This window comes from Cyrtonyx montezumae, unplaced genomic scaffold (assembly GCF_038088225.1).
Source record: "Cyrtonyx montezumae isolate F1298 unplaced genomic scaffold, pur_monq_1.0 scaffold_4, whole genome shotgun sequence".
NCBI classification, from domain to species: domain Eukaryota; kingdom Metazoa; phylum Chordata; class Aves; order Galliformes; family Odontophoridae; genus Cyrtonyx; species Cyrtonyx montezumae.
In genome coordinates this window covers 11892949-11915625 of record NW_027072045.1, presented here as the reverse complement: position 1 = coordinate 11915625, position 22677 = coordinate 11892949, and the positions used below count along the sequence as shown (strand labels likewise).

Genomic DNA, 22677 nt, shown 5'->3' with positions numbered 1-22677 from the left:
AATTTGAAGTTTCTTGCAGCAGCTTTTCTGGTTCAGAGCTCCTACTGCTCCATCTAGCAGCAGAGCTCACTCATTTCAGAGCTTTTTATCCATTGCAATTCAAAGCCACCAAGGGTCTCCATCAGCATGCTGATAGGGAGCACTCCTTTTTTTCCTGCCTCAGGAAACTCATCTCCCATAGAGCCTGTGGAAGGAAATTGTAGGGGGGAAGAGGGGATGGGGCTGATGTGGCTACCTTCCCGGGGCACCCTACTGTTGGAAATGGGGCTCAGTTACCAATCAGCAATGTAAGGAGACACAGCTGGAGGGAGCAGGCCACACAGGTCAAGATATCACAGGTGCAGACTGCAGTCTGCAGAAAGGTGCCAGAACAGTTTGAGAGTTGTTCACAGTTAAAAAGCAGAGGAAAACTATTTGCATTTTTTTAATTGTTTATTTATAATCGTTTAAAAGGCACAAGTTTGCAAGCAAGTCATTCTCAGACCCAGGAGAGAAGCTGTGAATACAGAACAGGACACAGGGCTCTGCTATCTGCTGTGAGGCAGCACACCCAGCAGAGAGCCTCAGGCAGCAACTCCTGCCAGCAGAAACAAGCACCAGGTTACCGAGTGTAAGAGGATCAGGACACCAAGATCTTCTGCCAGCACGCAGCATCACATCATGTGTGCAGGCATCACACCGTGAGTAAGCACAATGGTACGGCCATAAAACAGCAGTGATGATATGCAGACAATTGTTCTTTACAGTGCCAGAGAACTCCTCTCCCCTCTGGGATTTGCACTGCCTTCAACTTGAAGGAAATCCAGCTTTGATCTCCTCAGGTGTGTGCCAGGAAGGGACCCAGCTTCCAGGACCTTCCCCTGGACAGTGTAGGAAGAGGCCCATCCCACCAAGGGCTGCTCTCTGGGAATCCTCCCCCAGCCTGTGGCCACCCAACCAAACCAGTGGTAAGCAAGCATCCATTCCAAAACCAGGACTGAAGAGCTGATCTGACAGACAGACAAGTGCCAGGTGGTTTCTTCACAGGACAGGCATCGTGCATCAAACAGGTGAAGCCATAAGCTTGTGGAAGACATGGAGGAGTTAAAAGCACAGGGAAGGGGTGGCACCCAATGCTTGAGCTGCTTCCCAGCTGCTATTTATCTCCCTGGGGCTGTGGAGCATCCATTTATTGTGTGACCATCTACATCAACGCCTCAGTTTCTTTTTCTTCTTCCTGTCCCGGTCTTCACTGCTGTCATCTGCCTCACTGGCACTGGGGGTCAGAGCTCTCTGGATGACATTTTTCTCCACTGTGTACTCCTGCTCTCCTACCTTGGGGTCTGCCTTGACCAAGAACTCTCCTTTCCGGTAGGTGATGGAGACGTTGGTCCGTGGGTAGGTGCCATAAACCCTCCGGAGATCATCCTTAACAAATTCTGGGAGGTCTTTCCTTGGTCCAAACACCTTCCCGAGCTTCCCCCACTGAAGCTCCCCTCTCATGGTGAAGCCCTCTGGCCACGTGTCTCGATACTGGTCTGACCTCTGGTAGGCAGCATAGGGATTGTAGTTCACGTAAGGATTGTACAGTGGGATGGGGACCACAGGGGGAAAGTGCCAGCTGTAGTACGGATGAAAGTAGGGGTTGGAGGCACTGTACAGGTGGTGGTACTCCACCTGACTTCCCACATAGTCAGGATAGCTGCTCCTGTCTACCACAAAGGTCATGGGACGGCTGTAGAAGTTGTGCATGTAGATGGGAGGGAACATCATGGAGCTGCTTGGGTCTTCTGCCCTCCCAGCACGCAGTGGGAGGTAGGTGTAGGCAGGAGATGGGATCATGGTGGGGCAATACTCCCGTGGTACAAAGCCAGGCTGGTACATTGTACAGGAGCTGGGGCTTTATACAAGGGACATGTGGCCAGAGCAAACGCTGAGTTTCCACTCCTGTCCTCACAGCTGTAGAAGAGAAATTTTACACTGTTATATGCTCCCAAACCAGGCTGAGTAAGGAGGTGCACCTGGCACCATACACAAACCAACAGATTAACAAAAGGATCTCCTCATTCCTGAAGGAGACCATACAAACAGGTCGGGCTGTGTCCACATCCACAACTCCTCTGGCAAGTCCTCATGTAGAGGTTTTTCACTTTTTCTCACTGGCTACCATTCATGTTCAAGGGTGCATTTACCCTGAAGAACTCTGCCCCACAGCTCAACTTGTCCCTGCTCTGCCCTCAGAGGACCCAAGCACACTCCAGGGCATTAAGCAACGTCCTCCCCATGACTCATTCTCTCCCCAAGAGCAGGAAAGGAATGCATACATACAGCACACTGGGTTTGCATTTGTTTTAAACAGCTTGCTGCTAGAGAGGTGAAGAGACCATGCACACAGCAACAAGGCTTTATTCCCCACTTTTCAGACCCTTCACCTTTAACTACATAGTCACCACAGTCCAGCAACTCTCACCTTAGGCAAGAGGTTAGGTTCAGTGCTTCCCTCCAGTCCCATAGGAGGCTTGGCAGCCACCAGGAAACTGCTACAGAAATGCTGGCTGCTACACAGTGGCACCTTTTGCTTTTCAAGCCAGCACAAGCCGCTCCTGTCCCCCGAAGCCCACAGTCTGCGCTAGCTGAAACCTGCTTTTGCCACAGGGCAGAACCAAAGCTCAGCCCCAGCACAGCAAAGCAGTCCTGGATCTGGCTCTGTTCTTACACACAGCTGCAGTCCAGGAGCCAGAACCCACCACAACTGCCACCTCTCCAAACAGGAATACAGGAAAAGAGGTCCACACTACTTTGTCAAAGCCCTTTAAAAATAAAGGCTCAAGCAGCTTCAGGTAATATGACAAGAGCTGTAACAGCTTCAACTGAGGTTCACCATGCTCCTGAGCCTCCTGCACCAAGGCAGCCTGAGCACTGCAAGATGGTGGTGGGAACACACTAGTGGCTCAAAAAGGCAGGACAACTGACAAGGGGAAGCAAACTGAAGAGATATCAAGGAGAACAAGATGAGGACTGATAGCAGCTGGGAGAGCTTCAGGGCAGCAACCACATGCCCAAACACAGACGTGAGGACACATCCTGAGAGCAGATCACCCCTTGCAGGGTGCTGACAGTTGACATAACCCAGATAGTGCTTCAGCCCCAGGGGAAGATGCAAAGCTGCCTGGGCAAACCACGGTGCTGTCAATAGCTCTGTTCCACAGCAGCCAAGCACTGCCCTGTTCCTGCTCCAACCTGTCTGCAGCCTTAGAACCTCAGGGGCTGAAAATGTGGCTTGTCTCATCATCATACCACTATGTATTGCTCACATTGCCCCTCATGCTGCTCCAGTTTCCCTGGCTCAGAATGAACACAGCTGGAGAAAAGTCCTACTGGACCCTATAGAGCAGAGTCAGAATGCAACAAATCCAGTGCGTTCAGAGCTAATGTCAGCCTGACCTCTTCCCACACTCACAGGGAAAGGTGAGCAAGTAAGACTTAAGGGCAACAAGGCTAGATGATCTAGGTAGCCAGAAGGCACCAAAAGCCAGGTGCTGAAAACTGAAATATGAATTTAAGTAGCATTCCTTGAGGGGGGCCCAGCCCCTATCCATCTCTTCTTCTTTTTCACCTGTTCCTACTTCCGTTGCTGTAGGAATGTTGAGAAGGAAGCACCCAACAGCATGCATGCACCTCTCTCTCTCTCCTGCTCTTCAGGAGCAATGGTAGGGAAAAGGCAGAGGGGAACCAGATTTACTTGTGTCTTCAGGCTGCTACCTATTTCCTTCCTTCGCTTGTGTTAAGCTCATCAGAAAAATCTGTCTGTTGCCTTGGAATTTGAGGTCCTGAGCACAAAAGGGCAAACTGGGCTCTGCTCCTGAGCCAGGATCACCCAGCAGTGCCCACCAGCTCCCTGCTGGCACAGGAGAGGTGTGGAAAGGCTTGTACTGCTGTGCTCAGGAGACAAACCAGGACACCAGGACCTGCAGTCACCAGCAGGGAGCAACAAGGAACTAACCTGGTAAGAAAGGTACCATCAAGAAACAAAACAGCTTCCCCTTCAAGCCCTTCTAGTTCTTTAGACCTTGCTAGAAGAAGCTTCAGCCCCACTTTGCTGGAGCTGAATGAGAAGGCTCCCAAGAAGGTCACAGCCAGGTGAACATAACCACTCTCTGGGTTTGGAGAGAACACTCTACTTCAGACTCTCCCTGGCCTCACCAGAGCTGACTTCAGCAACTCTCGGTGCAGCTCAAAGAGCCCAACTCAACACCACAGCTTCCAAAGTACTTGGTCAGCCAAGCAGAGCTTGCTTCAGTACTGACTGACCCAGGCAGAGCTGCCATGGAGGAATCCCGTAACATTGGCAGTACAGAGCCACAGAACGCTTGGTAGCTCAAGTGCAGAGTAAACTGTTTCACCACTCTGTTACAGTTACTTGCCACAGGTGATGAATCCGCCACTAATAACACTGAACAGCCCTACAGGCCTGGGGGGTTCCTGCACTTGTAGCAGCAGCAGTTACTTACTAGCACAGCAGAAGAGTTCGGCTTTGCTGGACCCTCCCCGCAGCAGTTTTGCTGTCACCCAAAGCTAGCTTCAAATTCAGAGAGCTGTTTGGTTCAGCGGTTCTGGGACACAAGAAAACACAACTGTGAGCTGTAGAAACCCAAGGAGCACAAATAGTCAAACCCATGCCAGACTGCATAGCCTCTAAGAGAGAAGTGAGCCTGACTGCAGCACTAACCAACTGTACCACCACAGAAATGTCTATAGCATGTCTGCTGAGTGTTTTCACCAAGACAGATGGTGAGATTCCCCTTAGCTGCTTTCTGCCCTCTGCTGTTCCAGCACCCCAGCTTCCAAACCTCTTTCTGGCTTTCTTCCCACCTTGATCTTCCCCCCACCCCACAGAAAATCCACAGATCTGTCACCACTTCTCTGTAGCATCTCCCAAAGGTACAGGAATGAGCACAGTAACATTTTCCTCTAACCAAGGGGATGAAGTCATCAGTTATTTCCAGTTAATCTCTATATTTTTGAGCAGACTCCACAAAATTGTTGCCATCTGGCAAAGCCTCAAGGGCCTTGCTTGGGAAAAAAAAGTGAAAAAAAGTAAAGGAAGTTTCAGTGCCTCTGGAAGAGACACCACCAAGCCTACTCATTCATTTCAAATAGACAAGTGAAGTCTGCCTACACACTCCCAGCCAACAAAGCCATGTTAGCATGCACCAAGACCCGAACCTGGGGCACATCAGTGCATACAGGTGCAGCAGGCACTTTGCTTCCAGACTGAGCTCAGCTCCAGGCAGCAGGAGCAGAGCAATCCCCATTTCCTTAGCACCCTTTGGACAAGCAGCTCTGCTTTGTCCCTACAGTAGGCCTGCTTTGCCCAGGTGGTGAGTTTACTTGAGCATCACAGCCCACAGTGTTTTCCACCCACTCAACGGTGATCACAACTGCTTGTTCCTATGCAGAGGAGCAGTGCACTCAGCATGTGGGCTCAGGTTTGCACTCCAAAGCTCTGATGACAGTCCCATGTGCTTATCCCATTAGCTAGAAATAGCTCATGGGAGAGGATTACAGCAACAAGGCTTCTTATTTTTCCCTTGTCATTTCCTTTCCTCGCCTGCTAGCATAAGAGCACTCTCTGGTCAAGGTCTCTGAAAAAAATCCCACTCCGGGATAAGCCTCTTGGGTGCTTCTTTGGCAGGAGGCAGAGGGAGAGGAAGAAGCACTGAATCCATGCAACACAACAAAACACTTGTCTCTTCCACCAGCAGGACGGGACACTTGGCTATCCTCCCAGAGGGAATGCTCTCAGGCAGACGTGCCTGGCAGCAACACAGCAATTCCAGTAAAGCACAACAGCTTGGTACAGAGCAGGCAAGCTGGCTCTTCCGGGTCTTAATCTTTAACTGGGAGCACAAATTCCCACACTTGCTTCATCCTGCAAGCACTTTCAGGTTCTGCCCCTTTGCCCAAGAGGAAAAAACAGCACCACAGGTTTTTGCCACACTCTCCAAGACAACAGTAAACCCCCACGGTTCCAGTAAAGCCCTCCAAGGGGCAGTAAATGCTTTCCCAAGTGGCTTCCACATCATCCCTGGGGCAACATGAGGATGTACTTTCTGGAAGAGATGAACTCTTGTAGAATCTTGAAAGGGATTCTGTGCAGCAGGGGAGGCATGCACTCCAGCTGATGCAGCACAGCAGCTGAGACCAAGCAGGTAGCTCAGAAGGAACTTGCTGCTTCAGGCTTGCACCCTGGGTGTGTATTTCTGCACACAACAGATTTCCTATAAAGCCACAGAGCACGTAACAGTGGTCAGCCTCCAGGCAGCTGTTACACAGTGCATCCCCACACCAATTATTGTAAGATATTTCTGGATGGAAACTTGGTGGGGCAGAACACAGCCTTCACTTCTCAGAAGAGGGGTGGGGCTGTTTGTCACACTCCCTTGTAGTATCTGGCAGCAATGTGGGAAGGAAGAGAATCAATACAGAAAGCAGCCTGAGAACAGCCATCAGACATAAAAGGGCTTTGCAGAGACACACAGCTATACTTGGAATGAAAGCCTAACATTTCCCCCAGAAAGCAGTAAACCTGCAGAATGGAAAAAGTTTAAAAGATTGGACATGACAATATTAGTAGAATCAGGAGAAACCCACCAACTCAGTTTTGGACATTTGTTCTGAGGACTAGTTCAGGATCTTTTAGAAGGACCTGGGTTCATGGAGTGCTGCAGGAGGTGGATATTGCTGCAGCCCCTGCTTGCCTCATTCCCCAAGCCAAAAGTCGCACACACCATCACTTTGTCTGCAGGATAGGCAGAAAGGCAGGAGATTCCTCTGAGCTCTGACAGTGCACCACGAGGCGTGCTCCAGCTGGCACTGGCAGCCATAGTAATAGCAGTGAAGATGTTAGTCACCCCTTGCAAAGACCTTCTGAAGAGGAAGCAGATCTGTTTCAGCTATTCAAAAGCATTCCCAGAAACACTCAAATCTAGTACAGATCTGGCATTTGGAGTCTGTGCGAAGCCTGGGCTCCAGATGAGATCAAAGCACCAGGAAAAGTCCTGGTCATTGCAGTGCAAGCCTTTACTTGACTTCGATGATACAAGAGCCACTCCCTTGCATACCTCTGTCCAAATAGCAGTCAAAAGGCAGCTGACTGCTGGCTAAGAGAGGCCTGGAGCAGTCACCCCTGCTTCTCCTCTTGCTGCAGCTGCTGGGTAACACAACAGCACCAGAACAGCTTCACCACCAGCAACAGAAGAGGCAGGTGACATCAGCAGGGCTCCTGGAGTCAGCACCACTTGCAGACAGAGCAGTCCTAAACACCATTGCCATCATTGCCAACATCCATTCCCATGGTTTCTGGGGCAGCTTTTCCAGTGCTGCCCACCCCCCCCCCCCACCTCTGCTTCTCCTTCCTCAGTACAACTTCTTTCCCCATGGGTTGGATTTTGGGTAACTAAAATTCCCACCACCAGGTTCACCTTCCCTGTAGGCACCCTTGGCATCAAAGCCATCCTCCTTAGCTGAGTTCCTCCCACATCTCAGGATCCCAGCCTGCCCTCCTGAAAGGCACCAACTCCTGACCCAAACCCTCTCCCAGAGGCCATCCTGTTTCTAGAAGCTGCTTTCTTTAATCAAACACTGCTTTCTTTAATCTGCACTTCATTGCATTCATGATCCCAAGGATCTCTTCCATGCTGAAGAGTAGCTGGCGCACATCACACCGTCCTCCTCCTCACATGAAGTTCATTTCATACAGTTCATTTGCTTCCCAATCTACTTCATCCACACAGCTCTTCAGGCAGCTCAGGATTCCAAGCTGAGAGATCCTGGATGAGCCCCTTGCTGTTCCTTCTAGATCTTGCTCTCCCCCTCTAGACTGCAGTCCCAATAAACTGATCTAAGAGACTAACTTCTATGGATTGCTCACACCAGTAAGTCAGCTGAAGAATCAATAACCTCATTAACACACTACTAGTAACTCTGCTATTTATATAATTCTGTGTACTACTAAGAACTCCATTAGATTCTTTAACAAACCACACTCTACAGATACTGAATTACAGGTGCATCTCTCTTCCCTCCCACCACCACTCCTTTGCTCTGCCCTCCCACACCAAATCTTGCCCACCGAGGCCTAATTGAATCCAGCAGGCTGTCCAAGGAGCTGAACCAGCACCAAAGCAGGTTTGAGTCCCCAGGCTTTGCCACCAGTAACAGGTGCCTTCACTCCTGCATTCAGCTGATTCTACCTTCCTTAGCTCTTTAATTTAAGATCTTATTTCTTCCATTTCAATACTCACCTTTTTGCCCTGCTCATGCCTCCATTCCTCTAGCAGATCTCCTCCCAAACAATCAATCCACCCCTAATTACTCTTTCCCTATTGGTCTCAGTTTTGCTACATCCATAACCAAGCCAACTCTTCCTGATATTGTTACCTAGGCAATCTCAGCCTTATATGGTCTGCTTGGCCTTGCAAGGTTCTGCCCTCCAAGAGTTGCTTCAGACTCCCTTGTAATTATCTGATTGTAGCTGTTGACTTTACACATGCCAAAATAAATCCTTCAGCTTCAGCCTTGGCTCCCCTGCTTAGCTCCAATTACTGACAGGAGGAACCTCCTTATTGTGCATAGATAGCTTGTATAGCAGAGCAATGTGCTTTATGCAATTTTGGGGGGGTAATTCTGCATCACCCTGCTCTCTCAGCTGTTTGATTACAAACCTTTACCCATGAAGTCTCCCTGGGAGAGCCTACTGGCTTGCTGCAAAGGCCTGAGCCTGGTTCTCCAGAGTGCCTCCGTGCTCACAGTAGGTTTCCTCTGCTATTGCACACCAGCAACCAACACCACAGCAAACCTCTTGCACTTTTGTGATGCACAACTTGGCTACACTTGCCATTCCACTCCCTGCATCCTACATAAGGGATGCATCATTGAAAAGAAAGATATCAGTAACTCATTGTGGTGGACCCTCCACAGCATCAGTGCCCAGGAAGGAAACAGATTATCTCCTGAATTTGGAGTTGTACTACATATCATTTTTCTATTGCATAAAACAAGTTTCTCTTACAGAAACATGTATTCAGACTCCCACACTATGCTTCCAGCTTAAGTTCAAGCTTCTGAGCTAAAGTTAGCTGTGGAAATACTACTCTTACTGCACCCCAAAAGCAAACAACTACAGCTTCTGCTGACCTAGGTCTCTACAGTAAATATATATATCCAATTACCTCCTCTAGCCTTTAGACAACCCAGAACATAGATTACAAGTAATGCTATAGATTTATATTCTGTTTTGTTTTCCACTTTACATGGAAGAGAAAAAGCAACACAGCTTCCAAGAATACAATCATTCAGAGAAATCTATGTCATTTTCCTTAACTGAAGGACTTATATCCTATCACAGCTATAACTTAAACTAGCATCTCTCAGACCAGGAAGTGCTCTGAAAGTTACAGGCTGGAGCAGTGGTACCATGAATCAACACCCCAAGCCAGCTGTATTACTGCATAAGGGCTTGCCTCTGTCAGAGATAAAAGGGAAATGCAACCCAAACTGAGCTCAGAACCCCTGACTTGCACGCTCATAGCAGCAGCGTTGCTTCACCATTACAACACAGCTAAGTCTTCAGTATACAGATGAGCACAGAAATCAGATGCGCAGCGTACTCACTTCCTGAGAAAAACAGTCAAGATGATGCCTTTGCTTGAATCAGAAGCCAGAAGGAGCAGGATAACCTGGTGTGGGGAAGGCAGCTCCCCACTCACGGCCTCCCCTTGCCAGGGCACCTCTGTAACACACCAAGCAGAGGACTCAGGCACCACACCTTGCTGAAGCACGCGGCCGTAGCCAGGGCTGCAGCACCTGCTCTCCTCCCACTCTGAGCACCTTGGGGCAAGAGGAAACCAGCAGGCTGCTAAAGCTAACGGGAGACACGTAGCCTTAAGAGAAGAGCCTCACGAGGTGAAAACGTACAAGCAGCGCTCAGCTCGCATTTGTAGCTCTGCCGGTCCTGCGGGCCCATCACGAGCACCTGTGCTGCCTCCATGGGCTGCAGCTGTGCCCGCTGCCGGGCTGAACATCTCCACAGCCCTCCTTAATTACAAGGACTGCAATCAACTGTCCGGCCTCCGCGAGTTTATAAAAGCAACGTGGTTAGGAAGCCGCCGTTAAAAACGTTAAAAAGTAACGGGGTGTAACAGTGCTTCTGAATGCAGAGTAGGGGTCTCGTCTCAGTTCTGCAGGCAGGAGGTGACAGATGAGAACGAGGGCTGCAGTCACTGTTCACACCTCAGGCTGTGGAGACAGCGCTAAAATCTGATCTGGAATCAGAAAAAAACTGCAGGCGGTTTTTAATTGTATATTGAATAACGTAACGCAAAACGAGCGCTGGAAGATGCTGCTACGCAACCATTGACGGAGGCGATGGGAGGGGCCGGGCGCGCACGGGGCCGCTCTCCGTTCCGTGGCAGCTGCAGGCCAGGCACGCCGGGCAGACAGACCATAGAGCAGCCTTGGCTAGAAGGGCCCCACTTCCGGAGGGAGAGTGGGGCGTGGCTAATGCAAATAAGGCTGCGAGGAGGTCGCTTCCCCCGCCCCCCCGTGAGCCGCCCTTGGACAAGATGGCAGGGGAGGCTTCACTCGCCAGGGCGCAAGATGGCGCCGGGGAGGGGTCTGGCGGCTGCTGGGTGCGCATGCGTTATGTGTGCAGGTCTGTGGGGGAACGCCGGTACCGGGCGCAGGTAGGAGGCACTCGGGGGGGTGGTGCCGTGCGGCCCTCGGCGTTGGCCCGGGTGCGTGCCCGTTTGGGGTGGGGGTCCTCGCGTGTCGTTTCTTTGCCCGCGCTTTGCGGCGCGGCCCCTCCGGCAGCTGTGGGTGGGGTGCGAGGGAGCGGCTGCTGCTTCGGGGCGGTTGCAGCAGTGGGTGCATCCTCTTGAGGGGGTCAGGGGGCTGCAGCACCGCGAAACAAGGGCTGGGATGGAAAAGGGGTGCTACGTGCCACTGGGTTCCCGGAGTACGGGCCCCAGCCGGATACCTGCATTAACGAGCTGTGTAATCTCATTAGAATATGCAACGTGCCTTAATGAGATTGCTCTTGCGGAAGGGGCACAGGGAGACCTATGTCCCTGCATCTCCGTGTAAGGAGGCTGTGTGGAGGTGGGGGTCGCCCTCTGCTGCTGGGTAACACGGCAGGACAAAAGGGGATGGCCTCTACTTGTTGAGTTGGTAAATAGTGCTGGGAAGCACCCCCACGGGGCTCATCAGAGTGGTGAGTTTCCTCCTCAGACCCAGGTGGTGATGGGTTTGTGGGGGCTTCGTTGCTTTCTTATGATACCAGGCTGCCAGGTGCCTGCTGTTGGTTAGTTCTACGTAGCACGGTGCTTTGTGCCCCATTGAGACCCTCAACACAGCTGACAAACTGAGCCTCGTAGGCAGACACAGCTGGGGTCAGTGCTCACCAGCAGAACTTGTCACTGACTGGTCATCCTGGTCAGGTGAAGGAGTCCATGACTGTTCTTCCTCTGGCTCTGGATGTCATCCATGGGGCCTGGAAGGAATTGATGTGCTCGGTGCTATGCTGTAGCAGCTCCTTCATCATTGTGGTTCCAACCTGGCTTCTTTGGGAGAGGGGCTGGACCACCACCACCACCAGCAGCCCTGCCATGTCTGACCATGAGGAATGTCTAGAGTTTGCAACCTTTGGAGTTCTTATCCAGTCTGAGGGCTTATTGTGTTGTGGATGTGGAGAAATTGAGCTGATCTGTCCCTGTGCTTTAGCTAGTAAACCACCCAAACTCCAGAACATGTAGTGGAGACAATGTAGTGACTGTTAGAGCAAGCACAGGCTTGTTGAGGTAATATTTGGGGTATTCCTGTGTTATGTAGTGGAGAATGCACTGGAGAGTCGTGCTGCTGCTACAGTCAGGTCTGCAGATGGCTACTTCGGTATACAGGAGTCACCTGGTCCTGCTTTAAGGACTAGGCTGGGCCAAAATCCCTGCACATGGCTGTGCTGCCAGCACAGTACAAGTGGCTTCAGCTGTGGCTGGGGCAGTTCAGGCACTGGAGCTGTTCTGTTGCTGTAGGGCCAATGGCTTGTGAACCCAGCTGTGAACGGACTAGGAAGCTGGAACAGATGTAACAGCCCCAAACTGCAACATGTTTCCAGCTGCCCTTTGTCAGCACTCTCAAACAAATGCTTTCCTGGTAGATGGTGTTCAAACATCCTCCTCAAAAAAGATAAGATCTGCAGACGTCACTCGCAGGAGCAATGCCAGATGTCAGATGTGGAGGTGGAAGTGCTCTGAAATAAAGGCTAGTTGCTTTCTAATTTACGAGCTTGTTCCTTTATGACTGTGCGTTATTGTTCCCTCTTGCAGCTCCTTTTCCCCTTACTTCTTAAAGCCTAATTCTGAAAAGTTCTGACATACTCTGTGACTAATGCTCTGCCCCAAGGAAAAAGGTTATGAAAATACCAGTGTGGCAAGCTTAAATAGCACAGTGCTTTGGATGTAGAAACAAAATCTGCTTTTTATGGTTAACTGTAATTTGTTTCTTTTCATCTGCGTGTTTTCAGATGGAGGAGGTTTAAAAAAGCCTTAAATGTCCCAACAAAGTTACAGATGTCAGCTGGCTGCAGGGATTGCACATCTGGGGAGGACTGACAAATTGACAAGGGAAAAGAAAGAGAGGAAGTCAGATGTAAACTTTTTTTAAACTGTTGTAGGGTACAGATGAGAAAACAAGGTGCCTCTGGAAACTTGAGCAGCTGTGGTTTGTGTAACATGTGCTTAGAGAAGCGTGGTTCAGATGGGATGTGTGCAGTGCAAGTAATGAGCCTGGCTTTGCTTTCAGGCAGGATTTGAGTAGCAAAGTCAAGTCCACGTTTGTGTGCGGGTAATGGTTGTGCCATCAGAGCTGGCTGTGCACGCTGTTTCTACTGACGCTTGAGGCTTTCACCTTGTCACATATCCTTTAGCCCTGTCCCTTTCCTACTAACAACACACTAGCTAATTACTTCCTTAAGTGTCTAAGTAGAAGAGGGAGAACTCGGGGTTGGGCAGCAGGGAGTTCAGGCTCAGCTCGGAGCATGCCTTTCCCTTTAGTCCTGGTGTGACTGCAATGCAGATCTCTGCTGTTACTTTGTGTGTATCCTTTTGGGTGTGCACAAGGTGTGTCGGGGCCCCACTGGCACACACAGTTCTCAGATGAAGGTTGCTAGAGGGGATTTCCCTGGCAGTTTCCTTCCATGGTTTGTGTACAGCTGTTTTCCACGAATTTGTCTAATCCTTTCAACTTGCCACCCACCTCTGCAACCTCGCTTGGCAGCACATCTCAGACATTTTGTATCTGCCAGCGTTTCCAGGTACTCAAAACTGATTTCCTGCTGTTTACTTGTGTCCTGCTACAGATCTGTTCCACTTTCCCCCTACCCACTCTGCTTGGGACCCCATGTCCTGAGCCTTTCCTCCCTGCTTGGTTGGTCCCAGCTGTTGGGTCTTTCCTCCACCAGCAGCTGCTGCAATCCCTGCATCACTTCAGCTGCCCTCTTTTGGTCTCCTCTCTGCACTAATGTTGTAGCCAGGTTAGATGTACATACAGTGCTTGAGATCTGGACATGCTGAGGTTTCACACAATCCAAAATGATATCTGCTTTGTGCTTAGTCCTGTTCTTGCAGGTACCCAGTGCTCTGCTGGCATGATGTACCTTTGAGCCAGGCCCCTGCAGAAGGCTTGTGGTGAGAGGCACAGGGCTTAAGGGTGGGGCAGCTGCCCTAGCTCTGTTCTTCTTAACCTTTATCTTTATCCATCATGAATTCTTGATTCCTCTACAACTCATGACCATATGGAATGCAATTTCCCTTTAAGGCTAGTCAGTAAGTCTGTCTTTAATTACACCTAGAACTGTTTGTTGTCTAGCTGAAGTCCCTTTGGAGCAGCATCATCCTTTTATCGGCTGTGGGTTTTGGTGTGGTGGGATGTGGTGTGGTGGCTTAGTCCCATGAGAGCTATGCAGTTGGATCCAGTTGAGGTCTAGCACTTTGTCAGGGTTGACGTGCAGTTTCAATCTAGTGATGTAATTGATTGGAACAAATGCTGTGGCTGCTCCTGCTGGGCTAATTACAAGGAATTCCTTGCTCTGAGCAGAGCAGACAGATATAGTTTGTTTTTCTAATCTTGCCTAGAAGTGGTCAGACTCATGGCTTCTGGGAAATGCTGAATGGAACTGGAGTTTCATCAGCTTTCATACCCAGCTGTTCTTCCCTTTATCTGCTGATTCTGCATGGGCTTGCTGTGGCTGATGTTGCAAGGCCAGGGGGATGGCTTGGTGCATCATTTCCTGTTCCAGACATGCTGTGTTGGGAAGGGGTTCTCTGACGTGTCTGAGCTGGGTGCATGACTCTGGAGGGCTGCAATGGGAGTTGCACAGCTCATCAAATCTTATCTTGCTTTTGGCAGCATTGAAATAGCGACCCTGTTGTCACCTATCATATGAATGGAGCTCCTTGGGATGGTCTGGGCTGGGAAGCTGACTGACACTGATTTGCGAGCCCTTAATTTATCACCAGATAATAAATGCATCCACCAGAAGAGGTGCCCTGTGTTTTGCCTTAGGTCTGTAGCAGCTGGAATGTAAGAAGGGGCTCAGTCTGAAGAGCATAGGCTTTTGTCGTGGAAGGATGAAGTCCCCCTGTGTGGGTGGGCTTCCTGGCCATGAGCTGGTGCTGGCTGAGCAGTCCTCTCCCCTCCCTTCCCCTCATGCCTCAGCCCTTACTGAACACAGTGACTTCTTCCAGGATGAGAATACTATTTCCACTTGCTTTGCTTCCATATATACTGCTGTGTAGGTGAAGCATCTTTATTTCAGATGCCAGCTTCAACATTCATCTGCCACAAGATGCACTGGGCAGCTGCCACATGACTGTGGGTACTCCCTGTTACATGATGGTGCCTTGTCTGATTGTGTGTCTTTGTACCACAAAGCAGCAGTGCTACTTGCCAGAAATATCTCCTGTCTGAGTGAGCCCAGGTGCAGCTAGCTGTTGACTGCCTGGGGATAGCAGCATGCATGTGTGAGATTACATCAGAGCTGTTGTCACTTTTATTTGGCTGGAGATTTACACTGGTACCTAAAAGCATCAGTTGCTAGGTCTGTTTTCTGAAGGCTGCTTTGTTTGCAGTCTTGTAGCTTGATTCCTCCTTTGCTTTTAAAGAGATGGAAAGAACTAATCAGCTGACTGCTGGATAACAAAGAACATTAAAGTATAAAGGGTAGGGCAGGGGTGGTGTGCTCACAAAGAGACAGCTGCACCCCTGAGCCTTGGCTTAATGGGACAGCTTTAGTGCAGCAGACAGCTTCCAGCCTCATAAATCCCATCCAATCCACCTTTGGAACCACCTCAAAGCAATACTAATTCTGATCTCTGCTGGAAAAGATCTGTCAATTAATTTGATTCAACTATTGGTTCATTTAATAAATGGAGTCTATCTTGTTATTCCGTTTTTTTCTCTTTTACAGGAGCAACAATGGATTGGTCCCAACAAAGGTGTAACAGGCGTTGTGAGAAGACATCCCATCTGAAATGGAGGTGATCCACGGAGCTGAGTGCTGATCCCATCAACATGGGGTTGCGGCTGTTGGCTTGTCTCTTTCATTTGCCCACTGCAGTGATCTACGGGTCCTTGTCACTCTTTGTTTCCATTCTGCACAACGTGTTTCTCCTTTACTACGTGGACACCTTTGTCTCTGTTTACAAGATTGATAAACTATCCTTTTGGATAGGAGAGGTTAGTCTTTTCCATAGACTCCTGCTCTTGTAAATACCAAATTCTGAATCTGAGACTGATCCTTGCTGTGTGCAGGGCATTTGTTCTAATAGTTGTGTTCTTTGGAAAGGGAACAAGGGAGTTCTCTGAGTGCTAATTTGGGCTTTGTAGTTTTTCCCAGCTGGGATAGAAAACCCAGGGACTTTGTTCTTAAGACAGGCCTTCCTCTGGGAACATTGGGGTGTTTTTCTGGTGTGGGAAGCCACTGAGTTTGCTGTGTTAATGGCTGTTAGCTCAGACAGGGGAACTGAACAGTGGTGATGGTGCAAGGGAGGTGCACAAGGAGTTCCTGTGGTCTGTTCACTGTGAAAGCTTAGCACTGCTTGATTCAGTAACAAAAGTTTGTCTCTACAGGAGCTGTTCTGTGGTTTGTTTCACTGTTCTGTTTCTTTCCTAGACGGTGTTTCTGATCTGGAACAGCCTCAATGACCCTCTGTTTGGCTGGCTGAGCGACAGGGTGTTCCTTAGCACACAGCAGTAAGTGAAGTTCTGAGCAAAAAATATAAGCATGGGCGGAAAGGACAATTATTTCCACCTGGAATGCCTCAAAGTTGTTCTCAAACTTTTTGGATTATGGACTGCTGTTGGCCATTAGCATTTCTTGTGTTCTTACTTCAAGCTTTTAATGAAAACTGTGGTGTGGTTTCCTGCATCTAGTGAAAATGGGTTAAGTGTTGGTTGAAATATTTCAGATTGGGGAAAGCAGATAGTGCTGCATTGTCAGGGAGCTCCTTACTCCGGAGGAGAAAAAAAAAGAAACAAAAATTTCCTTCATCCTTTTGGCCATATTTTTTGTGTATTTACGTATTGGCGTAAGTTATCTGGTGTGGGTACTTGTTGCGTGAGCAAAAGCTGTGCTGATGTCTGGGCCTTATAGACAACTTCCTTAGAGAGCAGGACATGTGATCGTGCAGGTTTTGTCTGAGAGTCTAAAGCTTTTGTCTTCTGTTACAGGCCAGGAGCAGAGATTTCCTCCCCAGAAGTAGTTCTGAAGAGGCTCAGAGCATTAAGCCACAATGGCCCTCTCTTTGCCATCTCTTTCCTCGCTTTCTGGGTTGCCTGGGCTCATCCTGGTTTGCAGTTTCTTCTCTGCCTTTGCATGTACGACAGCTTTCTCACCATGGTTGACCTCCATCACAACGCCTTGCTCGCGGACTTGGCTGTTTCAGCAACGGACAGGACTAGCCTCAACTTCTACTGCTCCTTCTTCAGTGCCATAGGCTCGCTGTCTGTCTTCATGTCATATGCAGTATGGAACAAGGAAGATTTCTTTTCCTTTCGTATATTCTGCATCGTGCTGGCCTTCTGCTCCATCGCTGGCTTTACCCTGTCCACACAGCTGCTCCGCCAGCGATTTGAGACTGATGGGAAAGCAAAATGGGACCAGGAATCAACCTTAAAAGAGTACGTGTCATCAATTCTGCAGCAGGGATGAAGGCTTAGCTTGCATCTTTAGAGTCCTGTTATGTACTGCAGCAAACTAGGAAGGTCCAAGGCGAGGCAAACCATTGCTAACTGTCTGTGGTTCCTGTCTGTTGATACAGTTTTCAGAATCACCTCTGGCTGAGGTCACTCTGGCTTCTAAGGCCCTCTGAAAATAGGACAAAACTATCTTGTGACACCACTGGCCCAAACTGAAGGCAGAGCCTTGACTTGCTGTGTGGCCTACCTGGTGTTTGGAACATGAAATGAATTAGTATCTAGAGTATCCACTGTGGCCTGGGAGTGGGAATGTGTCAGAAGCAGTTTATTATTAAAGTATTCCTGCTTGAGCATGAGACCACTGTAATGGCCATTTCCTGTAGAGTAGGACCAGTAGATATCTCTTACCTTCCTGCTCACTTTGCCTGCCTGGCAGTGGCTGGGCTGTATTTGGGTCATGGTGCAGCTGGTTTCCCCGTTCAGTTCCTTTGCTTTTCCTTGGGCTGCCTCACTTGTCTCTTGTTATAAGCTGCCAGCACTATGTTCTACTAACACAGCAGATCCTGATGAGATCTGCCAGGTGAGCTCACTGCAGGGTTCTGGAGTAGGGATGTAGTGGCTAATGTGAGAATGCTTTTATCAACAGAGATGGTAGGTTCAGGAAACTAATGCTGTTTAGGAGATCTCTGGAGTGTTGTCCTCACATTGCTGTGGAATCTGCTGTTTTGATCCAGGAAGAGGGAAGGTTTGAATGGGAACTGAGGAGAGACAGCTCTGCATCTGCACAGAGGTTTTTCCTTGCTTGTAAAGGACTGACTGCTGTGGACTGTTCTATTTAAAAACAAAACAACAACAACAGAAAACAACTTTCATCTTTTTCCTCTCCCTGTTAGGCTATACATTGAGAAACTCTCTGTTCCCCAGGAGAAGAGGATCACCTTGGCAGAGTATCTCCAGCAGCTCTCTCGGCATCGCAACTTCCTCTGGTTTGTCTTCATGAACCTAATCCAGGTGGGTGCAGCAGTGATGTGCTGGGATTCAGAGGGTGAATGCTGGTTCTGGCTGTTGGGCGACTTCAGCTTCCCAGAAAGGGCAGGAGAGTTTCTGATGTCTGCTTGCTCTCAGCCTCCTGCCCTTGCACAGTGATCCATCAGCTAGCTGGTAGCCACTGTATCTTCTTGTGACCTAAGGACAGTTCCTGAATGTGGTGCTCCCTCCTCTGCAGTGCAGGCTTAGTTACAGGGGAATGGTTGAGCTCTGCCCAGCCCATGTGGGGTGCAGAAGCACTAGGCCTGGCTTGTGGTGGGAAGAGTTCAGGACTACACTTTGCTGGCTTGGCTTTTCTGACACTCGTGTCAATTTTCTCACTATACTCAGCTGGATCTGTCTCCCATCTAGCTTTTGCCATTCCTCATTTTCATTCTCTTCATCAATTACTGCCAAATGCTGTCAGCCTGACCAGCTTTCCTGAGCTTGATATGCTGAAATCAGAGCTCCATCTCTCCAGGGGTCCCTCAGTTCCCCTCAGGCAGGCTCTTAATGCTGGTCTGCATCTTGGTGTTTGAGCCTTGTATCTTTATTGTTGCTCTCCTGGCTGCTGCTGCTCCTCCTACCTGCCGTGCCACTGCTGCCTCCTCCTGATCTCTGCAGCCACTGTTGTCACCTCCTTGCTGATCCCTGCACCAACAGTGCTGTGTGCTGCATGTGTGCACTGTGAGCTTGCAGTGCAGATTGCTTCAGCAGCTGGGATGCAGTACTGACCCCAGGCATGTGGTGGGTGTGGCTGCTAGTACTGCAGCCCTGTTGGTCTGAAAGCCTACTATGCTTTAACCTCCATAACCAAGCTTTTGCTTTGCTAAAGTACTTGGGGCCCATCCTGTGTGATTGCTTGGCATAACACTCATCTTAAGAGTTTAGGGGGCTGTTAGCTTTTAGTACTGTTGCTGCTCATTGGCTTGTTTGTGCACTGCTTTCACAGGTCTTTCACTGCCACTTTAACAGCAACTTCTTCCCCCTGTTCCTGGAGCACCTGCTGTCAGACCAGATCTCTGTGTCCACTGGATCCTTCCTCCTTGGTGAGTCTCAGAAGGGGCTGGAGGGAACAGTTGAGTTTGGGCCTGGCCCGAGTCTGAATTTGTTCTTTGCAAAAATCACCTGGACAGAGGTGTGCTCACAAACAGGTCTTAGGCTGTAAGATTCACATGTGCACACACCTCACAAGCTTCCTTGGGACTTTTGAGTCTTTCCTTGGCTAAATAAAACTAACATGAAGCCTCTTCTAGTAGTGGAGAGCGTGATGTGCTGGACCCTGGCTTCAACTCTGTGACTCCACATATATGTATTGTTCTTGGTATGACGTGTCTGCAGATACAGCTCCAGGATGCAGCAGGGAGCACAGCTCCTAGTTCAGTCCCTCTCTGTAGTATGCAAAATGTGTCCAGGCTGCTGCTGTAAGGCTACAGTCACCCTGGGAGGTTTCTGTGTGGGCCAGGTCTGGTCACAGTGTCCAGTTCCATTGCTGCTCCATGGCAGAGTCCCAGCCTTTGTGTGACACTGGGGGATTCTCTTCTTTCTTCTTGCTTGTGAGGCTGGTGAAGAAGGCTTCCCTCTGTAGGAAAAGTGTGTGCTGTGCCACAGAGCCACTGAATACATCTGCTGCCAGCATCCCTGCCTCCTGGGGGATGTGGGGGGGATGTTATTCTGCATCACCTGTCCTCCTGTGTTGGCAATGGCAAACCTTGTACTCTCTTGGTATTGGTCCTGGAGGGATAATGGATACTGAAACTCTTAAGCTATTTGTGCTGCTGTCTCTATTCAGGTGTTTCCTACATTGCCCCCCATCTCAACAACCTCTACTTCCTGTCCCTCTGCCGCCGCTGGGGGGTTTATGCTGTGGTCCGAGGACTCTTCTTCCTGAAGCTGGCTCTCAGTGTTGTCATGCTGCTGGCAGGACCTGATCAGGTGCATCTGCTCTGCATCTTCATAGCAAGGTATGCATGCAGCACTTGCTTCCCCTGCTCTCTGACAGCTGGGAAAGGAAATGACTTGTCCCCATTTCCCAGAGGGAAGAGTAGCCAGGGTCACACAGAAGCCACGTGGCTTCCAGCTCTGACAGCTTCCAGCTCAGGAACAGTGCAGAATCTGCTGGCTGTGCAGGCAGCAGTGAGGGAGGCAGCAATGTTCAGGCTCTGCTGTGTGGGAGGACAAAGACTTGGCAGAGCTGGTGGCTGCCTGTAGCAGCCCATGCCAGCTGCTGAGCTGAGCTTCCCTTTTCTTCTGCAGCCTGTCAGGATGTGCTGCAGCTCCCTGTCAGCCCTAGCCCAGTGTGTCCAGTCCCCAGGCCTCTGTGCACGGCAGGTGCAGGGCATCACTGTTAGGCACACAAGGCTTTTCTTGCTAGAAGTGTTCCTGTCCAGTAGCCAGGGTTTCTGAAAGTGTCATTTTAAGAGTTAGGGAACCTTTCTAATGTCTCTCTCCATTTTCTCTGATCTCTCACCTACTCCTGTAACTTCTTGGTGCCCCTGTTCAGTGCTTTGCCTGTTGTTCTGCAGCAACCGGGTGTTCACAGAAGGGACCTGTAAGTTGCTTAACCTGGTGGTGACTGACTTGGTGGATGAGGATCTCGTCCTGAACTGCAGGAAGCAGGCAGCTTCAGCACTGCTCTTTGGGATGGTTGCTCTGGTCACCAAGCCAGGACAGACCTTCGCCCCCTTGATAGGCACTTGGCTGCTCTGTGTGTACACAGGTAAGTGTGCTCGGGAAAGCACTGTGGCAGGAGAGGGCAGACCTGAGAACTCAGTGCCCTCTAGGGTGTCTTGGGTGGATGCAGAGCTCTCTCGCTTACAAAGCTGTGTCTGCTCTCTGCATCTCCAAGCCCAGCCTCTCAGAGAGGGGAGCACTCCCATCTCAACGCACTGTTCTTTCACCCCAGGCTATGACATCTTCCAGCGTAACCCCTTGAGCAACGTGGTGAGTGCCCAGCCAAAGCTGGAGTCCGATGCAGTCCTGGAGCCAGCTCTCCGCCAGGGCTGCTTTTACCTCCTCGTCTTTGTTCCCATCGCATGTGCACTGCTGCAGCTCCTCAGCTGGTCTCAGTTCAGCTTGCATGGGAAGCGCCTGCAGCTGGTGAAGGCTCAGCGCCAGGGCCTGATGCAAGGCCGAGCTCCAGAAATCAAAATGATTTAGGAGTGTCTGCGCCCCTGGGGGTGTTTCAGGTTCCAGGCTGGTGCAGGGCTGCTGGCAAAGTGAAGGGATTGCAGGCTGGGAAAGCCCCCATGTTTACAATTTAACTGTGAAGTGCTGTGATGCCAATGTTTACTCCACCCAGGAGGTGGCCACAGGGAAAGCAGAGGACTGTTGGGCAGGTACTGGGACTGGGATAGATCGCTTGGCTACAGCAAAGAGCACTCCAACCCTGCTGGTTCCAGAAAGCAGAATTCCAGGGCAGGGCTGCAGCATGTGCTAGAGATGGTCACATCCCTGATGTGATATTCTACGTTGGGCATACCCCTGAGGAGCCACAGCCCCTCTGCAGAGCAGGAAGGGGGGAGCAACAGGAAGCCTTTCCTCTGGAGCCCTGTGGTTTTGGGGAATGGAGTGGGAGGTTCCTCAGGGAGCAGGTGGCAAAGGAGGGTTAACTTCAGGAGAGGAGGAGATGGGATGGGAAAACACTGAAGGCCTTTCCCAGTCGCTGGTACAATCTTTCTCACATCCAGTGCCATGGTTCTTGGACCAAATCTGCTCTTAGGCTTTCTCAGACAATATCCTGCACAGCCAGGGTACGTGGACATTCCCTCTTATGTGTCCTTGCACAGGGAGGTGCTGGACTCAGAATCTGGATGTCTCGTATGGCCTGTGTTCGTCCTTCCCCTCCCCAGCCCTTCACAGTCAGTGCTGTCACAGCACAGCTTCCCATGTTGGCTGGTGGGTTCAGATCAGGGATGCCTCCCTCCCGGGCTGACCCTGCTGCCTGTGTGAAGCAGCCCAGCCTTCCCTTCTTGCAGGGGGAGAGCACAACCTGGGGAGGAACACATCATGCTTTTGTGCCTTCTATTCCACTGAAGAGCTTGTTTGACATAATGTGGGGTGGTCATGGGGTTGAGATTTTACCTCTGGGGGGAGACACCCTCTTGTGTGCTTCTCTTCATGGAAACATGCAGAGCCCCAGGAATTATCTATCTGGTTGCTGACTGATGGAGCCAAGGAGAGGGGTTGTTTGGACTCTTCCTCTGGCTGGGAGCAGATGGGGCAGGTAGTTACCTGAAGTCCTCAATATGAGGGAGCATCTCAGTCTTAGGGTGGCTCTTGGCAGGCAGGAGCAATGTGGTGAAGTAGGGTGGGTGGAGGCCGGCAGTGCTCTTTCTTCCCTGTGCCTCCTGCAGGAGGTGAAGGTTTGCTCACATGTGTGCTGTTATTCACTTCATCACCTCCCAGACCTTTGTACCA

At 50.2% G+C, this 22677-nt stretch overlaps 2 protein-coding genes across 5 annotated transcripts; one reads left to right on the top strand and one right to left on the bottom strand.

Annotated features, from left to right (window-relative positions):
• Positions 1 to 551: 551 nt before the first annotated feature.
• CUNH10orf95 (chromosome unknown C10orf95 homolog) lies at positions 552 to 9723 on the bottom strand. Its single transcript, XM_065746112.1, has 2 exons — positions 9655 to 9723; positions 552 to 1938 (listed from the first exon to the last, which is right to left on the bottom strand). The coding sequence occupies exon 2, from the start codon at positions 1861 to 1863 to the stop codon at positions 1189 to 1191; it is 675 nt and encodes a 224-aa protein (XP_065602184.1). The 5' UTR covers positions 1864 to 1938; positions 9655 to 9723; the 3' UTR covers positions 552 to 1188.
• Positions 9724 to 10700: 977 nt separating this feature from the next.
• Positions 10701 to 21609, top strand: MFSD13A (major facilitator superfamily domain containing 13A). 4 transcript variants are annotated; one of them, XM_065747028.1, is made up of 9 exons: positions 10701 to 10724; positions 15503 to 15771; positions 16208 to 16287; positions 16765 to 17214; positions 18126 to 18243; positions 19211 to 19307; positions 20051 to 20222; positions 20784 to 20977; positions 21164 to 21609. In XM_065747028.1, exons 2-9 carry the CDS (start codon positions 15607 to 15609, stop codon positions 21415 to 21417), a joined length of 1530 nt encoding a protein of 509 aa, XP_065603100.1. In that variant the 5' UTR covers positions 10701 to 10724; positions 15503 to 15606; the 3' UTR covers positions 21418 to 21609. The 4 variants fall into 4 exon arrangements, with proteins under 4 accessions (XP_065603100.1, XP_065603102.1, XP_065603101.1 ...); XM_065747030.1 differs by lacking the exon at positions 16765 to 17214; XM_065747029.1 differs by lacking the exon at positions 10701 to 10724 and having other exon boundaries at positions 15500 to 15771.
• Positions 21610 to 22677: the final 1068 nt, after the last annotated feature.

Excerpts from the sequence above, each read along its gene's own strand:
- CUNH10orf95 (XM_065746112.1), bottom strand. The coding sequence starts at position 1,863 with ATGTACCAGCCTGGCTTTGTACCACGGGAGTATTGCCCCACCATGATC.
- MFSD13A (XM_065747028.1), top strand. The coding sequence starts at position 15,607 with ATGGGGTTGCGGCTGTTGGCTTGTCTCTTTCATTTGCCCACTGCAGTG. Across the intron at positions 15,772-16,207 it reads TATCCTTTTGGATAGGAGAG|ACGGTGTTTCTGATCTGGAA; the intron begins GTTAGTCTTTTC and ends TTTCTTTCCTAG. Across the intron at positions 18,244-19,210 it reads TCTTCATGAACCTAATCCAG|GTCTTTCACTGCCACTTTAA; the intron begins GTGGGTGCAGCA and ends CTGCTTTCACAG.